This window comes from Clarias gariepinus, chromosome 11 (assembly GCF_024256425.1).
Source record: "Clarias gariepinus isolate MV-2021 ecotype Netherlands chromosome 11, CGAR_prim_01v2, whole genome shotgun sequence".
Taxonomy (NCBI): domain Eukaryota; kingdom Metazoa; phylum Chordata; class Actinopteri; order Siluriformes; family Clariidae; genus Clarias; species Clarias gariepinus.
Window position 1 is genome coordinate 20,727,080 of NC_071110.1, and position 14,968 is coordinate 20,742,047.

General features: G+C 38.9%; 1 protein-coding gene across 2 annotated transcripts; it reads right to left on the reverse strand.

Moving 5' to 3' along the window:
* Positions 1 to 541: 541 nt before the first annotated feature.
* hnf1ba (HNF1 homeobox Ba) lies at positions 542 to 13,619 on the reverse strand. 2 transcript variants are annotated; one of them, XM_053506796.1, is made up of 10 exons: positions 13,137 to 13,619; positions 10,540 to 10,739; positions 9,879 to 10,149; positions 9,529 to 9,758; positions 6,240 to 6,388; positions 5,313 to 5,439; positions 4,808 to 4,990; positions 3,860 to 3,963; positions 3,507 to 3,551; positions 542 to 2,100 (listed from the first exon to the last, which is right to left on the reverse strand). In XM_053506796.1, the coding sequence occupies exons 1-10, from the start codon at positions 13,502 to 13,504 to the stop codon at positions 2,080 to 2,082; spliced, it is 1,698 nt and encodes a 565-aa protein (XP_053362771.1). In that variant the 5' UTR covers positions 13,505 to 13,619; the 3' UTR covers positions 542 to 2,079. The 2 variants fall into 2 exon arrangements, with proteins under 2 accessions (XP_053362771.1, XP_053362772.1); XM_053506797.1 differs by lacking the exon at positions 3,507 to 3,551.
* Between the last annotated feature and the right edge of the window lie 1,349 nt (positions 13,620 to 14,968).

Below are 14,968 nucleotides of genomic sequence, written 5' to 3' on the forward strand. Positions count from 1 at the left end.
AGGGAGGTGAAACACAGCCCTGATTGAGCTTCACTTTACTATGTTTTGGCAGACATATTTAAAATATTCAACATTTTTCTCACTAATTTCAAGTGGTCTGTATAAACACACATGAAAGCTTAGTTTTCTTACAAAGCCTCCCTGCTTCAAGGGTTGTGTACTTTGTGTGTGATATTGTACTGCGGAGGTAGAAAACACACATTAGCAAATACACCAGTCACAGACAGTGTGATGCATCATCAAACACTGAGACCTCAGTCCTGCAGATAAGTTATACAAACAATGCCTGTCAGGAATAGGAGGTGTGGAGAATCGTTCAATAGACATACTGAAACATTCCTGAAACTTTTGTTAGCGTTCCTTTAGAAATTTCTGTAACGCTAAAATTGTAAAACACGAAGATGTAACGAGGGTCAGAAGACAATCTGGAACTAACTATTTTAACTTATAGTGCTGATAACATCAGCTATCTTAAAAATCACACATGCAACACACACACACACACACACACACAGCAACAAAAAAAAAATCAATATCACTGTTTAAAGAAAGAGCCTTTACTTCATCATGTTATTTCTCATAGTATAAATAATGATTTTTTTAAAAGATTGATTTTCATTTTATACAAAAATAATACAAGAAAGACTGAGGAAATCTAGTGGTATGTGTTGAGAATGACATTGTAACCAAGTGACATGCTCAATACAACTTTTTTCTTAAAAATGACCTTTTTGAAACTTTTTGAAGTACAAGAGGTGAAAATTAAAAGAGCAAACCAACAAAATCACATTCTTCTTTTTTCCATAGTAGTCCACAAATGAATTTAAAGCATGTGGTGTCTAGTGTTTGATTTTATGAGATGTTTTGTGTACCTCAGTGTTGCATAAGAGGGTAATACTGTTTGTCCCGGTGAAACTGGCCTGATGACACTCAATCATCTGACTCTTAGGAGAGATTATCAGCCTCTCAATGACCATTCTTATACATAAAGTCTACTTAATAACCAATAAACCTGATAGTTAATAACCTGCCTGTGAGACCATCACTAATATTTATTTTTACAGAATAATAGCATTACATTATGGTTTTATTTTCATGTTATCATTCTCAAATGGCAAAATGGAAAAAAGGAAAAGTGTGCAATATCTGCAGCTTGGTTTTGCCAAGCTATTGTCTTCTTGTTTTTTTTTTTTTTACTGGTGAAAAGGTTTTCAAACCTGCAAAAAATGAACTAATCCCACAACTTTTTGTGTTTTGTACCTTTCAGTACATTGCATAGTCCTTTCTGTTCTAAAGATTGTCATTTCGAAATCACAGTTTGGTGGGAAAAAACTAAACCCGAAATATGTACATCTTTTAAAACATAACATAATTATCATTTATATTTACAACTGTACAGATCAGTGACTTCTCATATTAACCACACAAATGGAAGACCCGCTGCATTGTAGACGCAGAAAAATCCAACACAGTCCATAATGTGTTGTTCTACCCCAAAAAAGACCAATATGTTAAAGATAAGATACGCTGATTGTCATTTCATTTAGAACCTGATTAAATAACATCTACTGTATGTCAAAATGAGCTCGCTAGTAAAAGAGACACAATACAGAATGGCAGTCCAGGGACAGGATTAAATGAGATGAAACCTCCTAGGAGTCCATTGAAGAGTCTGCTTGGTCAGAAATGGATCACTGGATATCCTTTGGCATTTGGTAACCCGGTGTGTCTACAAAATCTGACCAGTTTATTATCATCACTGCACATCATTCCCATTTGTTGCTCAAGCATGCCAGAATCATCCTCTCTTTTTCCATGGTGGGAGGCAAAACACTGTTACTAAAGGCTTGATTCACTGTAGTCATTTCCAGGTGATCCTCCTGTCTCTCCATGGTAAGATCAGATCAAGCCAGAGTCTCCTTTCAGACAGCACACCTTTTTTTCAGTCCCTACATTAGTGACCAGCTCATCTTCCAGTGCACTGTTGCTAGTGATTAGGAGTTGCCACAGATACAGTGGGGAGAGAGCCGGAGAAATGTCTTCCTGTTGCTAGGCATTGAGGAAGTCAGGTGGATATGCTCACCAGGCTTGCAGAGGACACTGCGAACAAAGAGAGAAGGGACAGAGAGAAATAGCTGAGAAAATGGCCAGACCTTAATAAACATCATTATAGATATTGCTATTGATGGTAAAGTTAAAAGATATCAGAGTTAAAAATAAAAAGATCAGTTCTCCTGCCTTCCTTTTTCAAACATACGTCCTCTATGCTATTGTGTTCTATTTCTATTTCTATCTTGCTCTGTATGGGCGGCAGCAGGTGACCCCGACATGACCTGCTGGCCAACAAACAGTCTCACCTGATAAAGGTGTGGGCCAGCTGCTGGGATTAGAGCCTTTAGATGCTGCTCTTTGAGTAGAGGGGGTGTTTAGTGTGAGTGGGGAAAAAAAGGGCAAACAGGAGGGCCATAAAGCCAGATTGGGTCTGTAATATCCCCAGAAAGCCCACTGCCATTTGTTACACCACCCAAGTCAAATACAAGGGCTGTGATAAGGAATAGGAGAACCTGAAAGTGCCCTCCAAAGAGGCAGAGGTATCACATACCTTAGTACCTCATAAACGGCCTCATGAGGCATATAGGAATAAAACTTAAAATTATATTATTCGATTACATGTTTGGAGAATGTGTGTGTGTATGAGGCTCTTCTAGTACAGAGTATCTATCTGACATTAAGGCCAAGTCATGTCAGCTCATCAGCTCATAGTGGCCATCATCAGTGCAACGTGGGAAATTGAGCGTGTGAAAGCAGTTAAGTGAGGACTGGATTTCAGGCTAGAGCGCTCATGGCGGGTGGGAAGAAGTCAGAAAGGGGAAGAGGGAATTAGTGAACGCACACGCCTCCCCACGGCAGGGAAACAAGTGCGACACACCAGCTTTAATTAAGAGCGAGGGTCATTTCCTGGTCTGATAATGCTGAGCGCTGGTGCGGGAGCTATGAAACAGACAGTGGGAAGAGGAAAAGAGGGAAGCAGATTCAGGCATGGGGCAGAGATTAAAAAGAAAAAAAGGAAAAGGAAAGATTGATGGGATTAAAGTAAAGAAAATGAGGTGGAAACAGTAGAAGTAAGAGAGAGTTGCAGAAAGGAAAAGAAAAGAGCGACAAAGAGAGCTGGTTATATATCAGAAGCGAGCACGGGTGACTGGTCAGTCAAAGGAAATGGGTATTCAGAGGAGTATCGCTACACTTGCTTGCTTTACTGATTCAGATGTGCAGAGAGCATAGCTAAACCTAAGTGGCCCTTTTACAATTCCTGACTTCATAAATTCACCTTTCTCTGAGTCTCTCATCTCAAGCTGTTCCCTCATGACTCATTTGATAAACATTCTGTCCATTTGAAATAGTAAAAAGCATGTTGCTACAGATTTCATCAGCAAGGTACAAAAGAACACCATTTTACTTCACCACAGTGCAGGACTATTAAGTGACTTTATTTAAACTGTATTTACCCAGTTGAGACCCCCCAGTTGCACCATCTTGTTTACAGGAACATCCTAACATGACAGGGATTAAATAAATTGTCAGAATGAACACAGTTATCAGTTGGGATTAGTATAGTGCTCATTGTGGACGTTTAGTAAGAACGTGTCCTTTAGTCCACAAATAATCCGCAATTGGTGCACATTAGTGTAGCATGATTAATAAATAAGAAAAAAAAACGCATCGCCAAACAGAAAAAAAACCATGCTAATTTGAAAGTTGCAGAATAGAGCCCTGAATGCAAAACGTTGAAGGCACACACAGATATTCCACAGGTATTATGGCAAAATTAAAGAGGTGAAGGTAGGAGCACATGACTGACCTGTTTAGTGGAAGACATTGAGCTGAGGTTGTCTGTCACTACCATGGCGGAGGGAAAGCGTGACGGGTGAGAATACTGTGGTGGCTCCTGCTTGTGTGGATACACTGGATACAAGGAAAAACAGAAAAAACAGATGAAATGTCACATGTGTATCAAAAATGTCTGCATTTAGTTATACAAACGAGCCCCATTTTTTTAATCATCCTTTTTTTTTTTTTTTACAATATAATATTGTTTTGTTTGAATTGCAGGTCTGTCCATGTGGGAACCAAAGACTTTAAACAGCTATAAAACAGAAAGAAATCAGAACTAAGACAACTCAAGGAACTAACACGCCCTAGCTATTTTTATAGAAGTACAGAAGAGTGTAGTTTTATTGTGACTATTTATCAGAAGTTTGTCTTTAATGATAATCTAGGTTTGGTGCTTAGGTTTAATTTAGATTTGGTGCATTTTTTTTTTATTCCTCCTGTGCTGTTGAGCACATGAGGTGACAGATTTCATCTGTGTCAATTACAGGCTGGGTTGCTAACAAAATGCTCACCCCTCCTGAGCCAGGCTGTGGGACCAGCAATGGTAGAGTGATTGTGTATGGATATAGGGTCAAGGACCTTGCCAAAGGGCATGAATGCCTGAGCCTTGGTGTAAATTAGTAAGGCATAACGAAAAAAGCATAAAGAAAAAAGTTTAAAACAAGATGAGAGGCTAATACTATTTTATGCTTGAATGCTCTTGCAAATAACGTAAAATGTCACTTTTCCAATTTGTGAGTATTTAAATTATTAAATAAACAGGAAGTAAAAAGTCTTAGAGTAAGTATAAGGAAAAATAATCAAATAATAAATATCCAAACATTTTTCTATTTGCCATGAGGAATTTTATATATAAAAATGAATTAATCCATTGTTGATGAGTGGGTATACATTTAAGAAAATAGAGCAGACTTACTATGTGAGTGTGTAACGGTGGCCATGAAGGGCTGTTGGCTCATGTGGCTGTGGGACTGTTGCATGAGGCTCTGTTGGTGAGAGCTATGCAGCTGCTGTGAGAACTGCACGGGCTGTAGGGTGGCCAGGCTTCCTGTCACACTGTTGATTACTGGCACTGTCTGTGCCTGCGAAGTGCTCGGACCTGTATGCAAATTTACACACTGTTTATAACGCTCTGTCTGTCATTAGTGGATTAAGGCTTTTTTACTTTTTTCTTAAGATGAAGAAGTTTAAATATAAAATAAGAGGTTCTAGTGAGGACCTGATTTTACAAATGACAACTGCTTATCTCTTATTTCACAAATTTATAGGTATTGCCTGATTGAATATTTGAACTACTTGTGGTCTTGCACTGTAATATGCGTATAAACTGTTTGATACAGACAGATCCGTCTTGTCCACAAGAATGGTGTTGACAACAAATGTTTAATGTTGAAAACAAAAAAGGAAGAGACAGGACTCACCCTGTGCAATGGCCATGACCCCAGAGATGGGCATAATGAGGTTCTGTGTTTGCTGGTGGGCATGGTGAGAGCTGTGGATGTTGGTCAAGGTGCTAACTGGAGGAAGTCCTCCACCTGATACTGAGATCTGCCAAAAGAAAAATACAGAGACTCAGTTAGAGAATATCTAGCTACCATGAGGCAAGGTGCTGTACTCTAGTGCGAACTCTTGCTTTAAGCATTAGATTAGTTATAGGCAAAAAGGCTGAGATGGTTTTTATTAAAGGATCCACAATGCTATCTAAAAGCAAAAATGGCAGAGTTTGAGATGACAATGTGTATTTATAAATAGCCCACTGCTTACAGAGATTGCTTTGCTCAGACAAATATGCAAACGGAAAGACAAGCCACAATTATCCTCCCAGTGAAAAATCCCAGTGAATTCAGAACCTAACTAAATTAAACAAGTCAATATCTCTGATATATAAAGAAGTTTAGAACATCGAAGGTGACTGAGGTTTGTCTAGCTGAAAATTCAATATTTGCACAAAGCAGGAGGGTGGGGGGGCGGTCAGATGTTCCCCTCCTGTAGCAGCCCTGGTTAATCGAGCGCCGCTGTCAGTCTACTTGCCAGAGCAAGCAGAGCTCCACCCGCTACTTCTTCCTCCATGGCATATAATCAATAACAGCAGAATGTTTCTTTGTCAGGTTTATTGGCATAGCCATGGTCATGCCCTGCTTATAGTAACATCATACCTGCCCTGTGGCATATTGTCGACTAAACCTTAGTGTTTCCTGGAGCTTCAACTGAAAAAAGAACAATGCAGTATTTGTTGGGATACGGAGCAGTCAATGGCAGCGACTATTGGGGGCCCTGTTCGGTGTTGTTGTATCAAAAGTAGGCCTTGGCTTATCTTATCTGAGGCGGGAGTGGCCAGGTGTGCTCACCATCTTGGCGTCAGGTGACAGCAGGCCATGGCTGGGGTCCAGTGCTCCGGGAGAGACCTGCTGCAATACAGACTGGCTGCTCGTCATGCTGTGATGATTGATAGTGCTGGAGGAGCTGACTTCACTGGGACCCTGGTTGTACCTGACACCTAAGGCAAATTAGAAAGAGAAAAAGAGGGGGTTATTTTATTTTTTTGGCTTGGTTCGCTATATGTGTGACTCTACATATAAAGTAAAAATCTGGAGCTTCACATTAGCCACATGTTGCCACAGATGCTTATGTCTGCCTTCTGACCCACAGACAGGTTAAAGCAGTGCAAACAAACTCCACTACAGAAATATGCTGAACACAGTCAAGGCCAGTGTACACATTGCCTGTCACTAATAGCACCAGGCACTCATGGCAGCTTGTGCTTCCCAGGACACCCTAAGCATAGTCATTGACTTTGAATAAAAGACAGACATTGATAAATTCAAAATTAAAATTCTTTTAACAGGATAGTTTGCTTTGTAGTTTAAGTCTCATGTCAAGTCCTGGGAGTTCACTTTACAGAGATTTCAGTCATCTCTTGTGCAGTGGGTATTTGCAAATCCCAGCCTCCTCTGATACTGACCAAGCAAACATTACAAAATCAATGCCAGTGTCAAATACTTCTGTTGATATGCAGGCAGTATCTCAGTATCCACCTGACAGAGACATTGGCTATGATTACCTAAAATAACACATCAAGTGCTCCGTCTTCACAAGTCCTATTACTGACCAGACCATACAGACACTGCCGACCCATTACCAAAGGCACCATGTACTACACAAACATCATAGGTATGGAGGTATGAGGTTTTATTCATCAAACCATTCATTAGCTAGACATCACACTTCATTAGCTAGACATCTTCACTGATGATGAAACCTGTGTTTGTCGGCTTCAGCATGCAGCCAACTCTGTCACAGATCTACAGCATCTTGTAAACTCCAACAGTGGACAATAAAGCACTCCATCGGACCCATGGACCCCTGGCCATACAATGGACCAACCACCATAAACAGACTTTACTTTATAGGCCTATACCCTGTAAAAGTGTCAGTGGGAGGACGGGGCAATTTACTGTGGGCATTGTCTGACTCTGTCTGCTATTCACCTAGGATGCAGGGACTGCTCTCTCTCTCTCTCTTTCTCTCTCTCTTTGCCAGCTTGGGTTGTATGTCTGATCCTGTCTGACCAGCAGGAGAGGTCTGTTTCTAAGGCAACAAGTAAGCAAAATATGGTCTTTGACAACACAGGGCCAGGGCAAAGAAGGACAAAAACCATAAACATAAGCAAGTGCCATAAGTACGTGTAGCTATCCGAGGTCACAATATGCGTTACAAAAGTTGTAATACACTTGTTAAGTAGTTGATCCTTGATCTAAAATCTAGTAAAACAGCCCAGCTTGAGAGGGAAAAAAAGAATCAGGAGGGTTGTAAGTGTAGAAGGGGAGTGGTAGCAGAGAGTAGAAGCAAGAACTAAAAAGCTTCAGTTCTCCCTGGGATCCATGTAATATCAAAGCTGTGGTGCCCAACCCCAGGCAATAGTCTTTAAAATGCTGCTGCATATGAGAGACCTCCTGGGTCTCTGTAGGACGTACGTGTCCTTTCAGCCTGGCTGTGGGCTTCACAGTAAGTGTAGGGACAGCTGAAGCCATGAGCTCTGTGCAAAGGTCATTCAGAAGGACATTCCACCACAAACTACAACGTTCTACACTCTGACCCACCAGCTGAGTGGAATTCCTCCATTAAGAAACTTTTGTTCCGTTTGATTAAAAGGTTTAAGAAGGTACAGTTTGATAAGAGAAAGACAAGCTGAGTTTTTTTATTTGGTTTTCAAGAACTGCTGCTAATTCAGAGTACAGAAGTATATACAGTTATCTGCATTCCACTGGACCCCAAAACAGAGGTAACATTTACAGCCAAAAACTTAAGCACATAGTTTATAACTTTTATCAGTATCATGATAAGATCAATGAAAGGTCAATAAATCTAGAATAAGAGAACTGACCCTTCACTGACCTTCTCCTTCTGACCTAGCCTTGATGTGATTTTAGAAACGGGGTAGAAAAAAGGGGGCTTCACTCACAACCAACTTTACCCACAGCAGAAGGAGTGATCAGTCCTGTCTAGTCAAAAAAGACCCAGGACTAGGGGACAGCTCCTGCTGCTCTGCTCCCATCCCAGTTTCAACCACTATGCTCTAGTTCATAAAGGTGGGGGAGGGCTTTAGTATCCCCTCCCCTACCCCAACAGAGATAAATGAACCTAGGTTACAGTCACTTCTAATACACCAAGAACAATGGGGCTTCCTGCTAAGAGAGAGTAAAGAGAGCAGGGGACAGGGGAGCCCCTTATCAAAGGTCTCGGAGATGTAGTAGCTGAGGATTTTAATTGTCAATTAAGCATGCATAATACAGACTGTGTCTTAGCAACATGATGAGGACAACCTGCTGAGCCATTCTTGTTGAGTCGGGCTTTTACACTGAAAAACATCTGATGCTGCTGGCAGGATGTCTTGTAAGCACCTTAACACCCAGCTAAGTGAAAAGTTTAGCAAAGAAGAGTCCTCTTCTGAAACTCACGCCCCTACCCCCTTGCCCTCCGCTTCTATCAGTTTCCTCCCTAACACACTAGCCAGTGACCCTGGCTTTCCTTGCAACCTGAGGTCATTGACTGGCCAGGTGTGCAGGAGGGATAATCCATAAGCAAACAAACAAACCTCTCACAGCAAACATGTATCCAGAAGATTAAAAAGTATGTTCAAGGAAAACAAGCACTCACTTCTTCTAATCTTCTAACCCACATATTTTTATTGTTATTATAGGGTCTTGCTATTTCTTTATTATATAAATCAGAAGAACATTAAAATGGCAACTTTACAGTAACAACAATACTACTACCATACTGATATCCTGTTTTTTTGACCTAAGGCTGACCCTCGTGCTGATCCCAGGTACATGTGGATTGTCATGAACACATTTCCAAAGCAGAGAATAAAATTTTGCACTCTTAATAATTACATACATTTTCAACCCAATACGCATGCATCATATCTCTTCTTACCAATATAATCTCATTTATATCAACTCTATTTTTTTCCCCATAAAACTGGAGTGGAATCTAACGACAAACATTGTTTTCTGCCCACACTTCTATCAAACACTACAGTCCTGATAACAGCCTTGCCTCAGTAACCTGACCTAGATTCACGCCTGAGGATTTAGACATAAATTACTTTAACTGGAGGTAAAATATTGTTACCTTGCATCTTGCTGGGTGGAGAAGTGCTGGCCTGTGAATGATGTGGGGAGTTATGTGTGAGGAGGGGATTGATACTTTGTCCTCCATAAGCATCCATAGCCAGTTTCTGCCTGAAGGCTTCTTCCTTGCGCCGATTGGCAAACCAGTTGTAAACACGCACCTCTGTGACCAAATTAGTACCAAGCCCTTGGGCTTTAGATGGTGACACACCTCTCTGGAGACACTCTGCCCTAAATGTGGCAAAAAAAAGTTTAACCAATGATTACAAAGTGTGTAAGATGCTAGAACTCTTGCTAATGCATACTCTAATCATTTTTATAAAGAAATTATCACAATACACACAACATTACCGATTGCATTCATCTACCAGAGCCTCTCGCTCTTCTTTGCTTGGGTTCTTCTGTCGTTCATATGCCTGGTAGAGGATTTGCTGTGATGCCGGACCCCACTTAAACCGGTTGCGTCTAAGTTTCTTGAGGGAAGGTTCAGTGCCAGCATCAACTTCAGGCTGTGCCATACCTGGTCCAGGCTGACTGAACTCTGGGAAAAGAAGGAGCACCTGATCCTGACTGCCTTTGTCTGTCATAATACTGCCAGACCCTTGTGTTGCTTGGTTGAACTCTGTAGAAATAAAAAAAAAATTAAAAAAAAGTCATTTTGGTGTATTTGCAACTTTTCTGTGCTATTAGAAAAATATGCACTTTGGTGGTCTGCGTATTCATGGGTGCCAGGAGACTCTGGTATGTGAATAGTGTAACCTACACAAATTTAATGTATACATAAGTAAACCTAGTAGCCCAGAAGGTAGTAAATGACATATGGGCTCAAAAATAGTAAAGAGCAATAAAATAAGCCTTTGACTGCAAATTCTGTAACTAAGGAACATGTTCACCAATGGAAATCTGAAATATATATTATATAATGTATAGCCATGTAATATTAATTACCGTATATAAGACTAATGATATATGTTAAACTTCACTGGGTTCACTACAAATTCAGTGAACTTACGTCGCAGAATCTCGCGCTGCTTCCTGACGTACCAGGTGTAAAGGGCCGCGCGCTTCTGTGTCTTCATTGGTGTGCCCTTGTTCAGGTGCTGAGAAAGATGTGATTGGTTGAGGCCGGTGACGTCAACCACCTCGCGCTGCGGAATGTTGTGCTGCTGCATGTAGGCCTTGATCATGCGCGCGGCACGCCACGGGTCCTCTCTGCGCGCGCAGGCATACAGACGCAAGACTTTTAGTTTGGTTGTTTTATTTAATATGGAAAACAATTGTATTATATGTGCACATGTATATTACTATTACTTCCAGAAAATGTTTGAGTATAGTTATTGATGCTTAATAATGAAAAAAAACTGTAAAAAAAAAAAATAAGCATAAAAGCATAGTCCTTAATTGGCGATGTGAACACTCTTTCTCGATTTCCCCCTGTCTCTTGGCAGATTCTTCGTTTAAAATGGTGTAAGAGCTCACACATGATTGTTAATCACCCTAATAAACGATCGTTAATCATCGCTTTCAGTGGGTCGTAAATACTTCCAAAGGTTAGGCCTACAGTTTTAATGAGATAAACACACTTTACTCTGATGGGATTTCATTACTGAAGCACGTGTTGATTGATAAATAAATAAATAAATAAATACATACATAGCGAGAATTTCTTTGTCGAGTGAATATGTTGTGCTTGTTTGTTTTAGAAGTAATTATTACTTGTGTGTCTGTTATTCGTTTGTATGTGTTATTAAAGCAACATTTTTACACACAGAAAATCTGACCCAAAATACAAAGGTAAAAGAAAACTAGCTTTAAAAAAAAAAGAAGAAACTAAGTGCTTATAAACACTTACGTATTTTGCGAATTATAAAGAAATATATACAGAAACACTATCCAGATACAGTTACAAAATATTATATATATATATATATGATCTTATATTATATTATATTATTTGTATTAACATGAATTTAGTTTTTTATATAGTTTTTGCATGGTACAAAATAATCGCATGCTCTGATACGTACAGGAAAAAGCTGCCGCTGAAGGTAATTGCTAGACAAAACGCGCTTCATGAACACTGGTTAAATGAGAGTCTGATGCTCAGCAGTTTAGTTATTTGAGCAAGAGCACAAAAAAGCAACGGCTTAAAACTATTAATTCGGCTTAATTAATTAATTTTAAAAAATAGCAATTAAAGATTAGGTGCATAAAAACGTCCAAAATCACACTTTCATATAAAAGAGCAATAGAAGAAGCGGCGGAGCGCAAGCGCGGGGTCTCATTACAATCTGCTGTAACCGAGTGAACACTCACCTTTATAAATCCAGGGCTAGCCATAATAAAACTTATTGTAACAAATCTTACTCTTCCGTTTTAGTCTGACGCCACTCACACATTCACACACACTCAGTAATACACACAGTACCTTACAGCTGTGGGAGAAGCTGCTTTATGCCTTTTGACAATGAATAACCAGATCTCCATTCACGCTAATCATACGCCACTGTGTATCTTTCAGTTGATGATTTATAGAATAAAATTAATAAGAAGTCAACGCCACGTGGTTTAGTTTGGGTTTTTAAAACTGCATTTCACGATGCCGATGTTGGGACTTCAAGAATGAAAATTCGGGCTACAAGAGCACTAATGCAATAGGAATTAATTTGTTAGATCAAATTAGGTCGTAGCTTAGCATAAATTTTATTTTCCCAAATATTTTAAAAAATACAAAAAACAACAACATTTTTTAGTTATTATTATTATTATTATTATTATATTGTTTGTACAAACAATTTATTTTAGTATGAAACATACATTGCTCATGAATCTTAAAATTTCTTTTTAGATTTAGATTAAATAAAATTATTTTTATATTTAAATTTATAAGGTTGAAATTACAAAATTATATATCTTTAAAAGTGTTCTCAATTAGATGTTTTTTCCTCTCAATTAGATGTTTTTCCAAACCTCGTCTGGTGTCCGGAGTAGCTTATAATTATATATAAAAAATAAATAAGATTCTGCATTTGGCCTAGATACCGCCGTTAGTTAATGATAAATAGAGCTTCTTCAGTTGATATTTTGCTAAGGCAAAGAAATAATAACCAGGTAGATAATTAGTAACCAGAATGTTAAAAGATGAATTTGGCGCGTGCTTTTAAATTTGTAAACACCGTTATAGACAAATCTTTCTTGAACAGTCCCTGGCAAACACTAATGTGTTTTTCTTTTCTTTCAATTTCCCCCCTAAAAAAAAAAAAAAAAAAAAAAAAAAAAATATATATATATATATATATATATATATATATATATAAATATATATATATATATTTCATGCGAATAAAAAAACCTCATCGCGATTACAGAGACACAGGTCTGCATATATATCACAATTCTTCCAAGCACTATTAATAATAATAACGCCTATATAATAATAATAATACTTATTATTATTATTATTATTATTATTATGCGTTTCTAGACCCTGCATTTAAGCTTAACTGAAAAAGGCCTGTCTTTAATATAATGTTTACACTTAATTTTTGATCAATTTCGTGTTATAGGACATGAGTGTAAAGAGTGACTGGAGGCTAAAGGGCCACTCACGCCAGCATGCGGTCCACCTCTGCGCGCTGCTCCGCCGCTTCCTCTGTGTTGAGAGACTGCAGCTCCTTCAGGATCGGCGGCGTATCGTAATCATCTCCGTCTTCCGAGCCTTCGTCCCCCGAAAGTTTCCCTTTACTGTGCCCGTTAGTCAACGTCTGAAAAACCGGCTTGGCCTCCACCTCGCTGCCGTTTGTTTTGGCTGATGGAGACATGTGTAGATTCTCCAGCTTAACTCCATAACTTGCCGGGCTCGGCTCCATGTCGTCCAGCGCCTGGATCAATACATCTCGGGTAACTCCTGAGTCTAACAGGGCGTTTAAAAGCTCCTGTTGCAAAGATGTCAGCTTGGACACCATGTTTGCGAACATCCAAAAATTGTATTAAAGGCCCACCTTTATAGGAGGTTAAAAGAGAAATGAACTGTAAGCTGTGAAACTTCCCTCTCCTCTCCACCTCCTGTGCATAAAAAGTCCCCCTGAGAAAGACACCTGCTAGATGAAGCCGAGGCACTTCCCCACTCGCTATAACTTGCCATGATGTGCTTTGGGAGGCGTGGCATTATCATTATGCTAATGAGAGGGCGGGGCACGGTTTCCACTTTGCTGCCCTTTATGTAAATGAGCAGGCTGTCGAGACCGGCAGGTAGAGTGTGTTTACACTGCAGCTCTGCTGCTTTTATTGGCCTCTCTTATCAGCAACTCCACTGAACTTTGGACTCAGAACATACAGACTTCTCTGAAGGGAATAATAATAATAATAATAATAATAATAGCAAAAATTACAACGCAAACAATTAAACATGTATATAAATATTCTACTTTTGCTCTTTGGAGCTAAAACAAGCAATATGCATGATACATAATATTTGAAGCAATTATGTATGAATTATTATTATTATTATTATTATTATTATTATTATTAAATACTAATAATAATCATAATAATAGTAATAATAATATGCTGATTATTGTGCTGATTTGTTCAGAGTTTATTCCTAAACAGTATATACAGTAGGCATTATGTTTACATTAACATGTTGCAAGTTTGTGTGTGTGTAAATTTTAGGAAATTGTACATACCTTTTTCCAGCGCTTTCAACGTGTCAACCATTAACAACAAATAATAACAAACAGCAAAAACTATGTATCCTGCACATATTGGCCCTGTTTTGTAAGCACTGTGTGTAGTAGAGCATAGTACATTCAGCATTCCCAAGCTCACACGCTTCACAGACACAGGATGGTTGGGTAAAACTAGGACAGATGTGGATCATACACTGTGTTAACACTTGTACGTGACAAATATCTGAAGGTTTTACACTCACACATAGCCTAGTATAGGCATTAGGCCAGATATTCCACACCAGATTACAAAGATGGCAGCAATTGAGTCAGATAAGGGTGTTGTTATTTACTTAATTTAAGAAATTTGAGGTTAATGAGCTTTTATGTTATTAGGAAAATAACAGTTTTTGGAACTGAAGTTCAACTGTCAAACATCTATTCTGTCAATGTGTGTGAATGTACAGTATATTGTTGGGGAAAAAAGGCAACTCAGTTATAGTTTTGCATTGTTATGCAATATATATTTTAATAATGTCAATCAGGCAAATGAGACTGTATGATACTGCATTAGTTCTTCTCAACATCCTGGATGCAGCTTAGTTTTGTTTTTGGCTGATATCAAGTAAAGTGAGTTGCTTTAAAATTTATGCACAACAAATGCGAATATAGCAAATATACCTATAGCTAAAAGTTATATCAGGCGTAGCAGGGTGTATGCAGGGTTAACTATAGGTTTAAGAATAAAATAATAAACTGTAGCAAATGCTG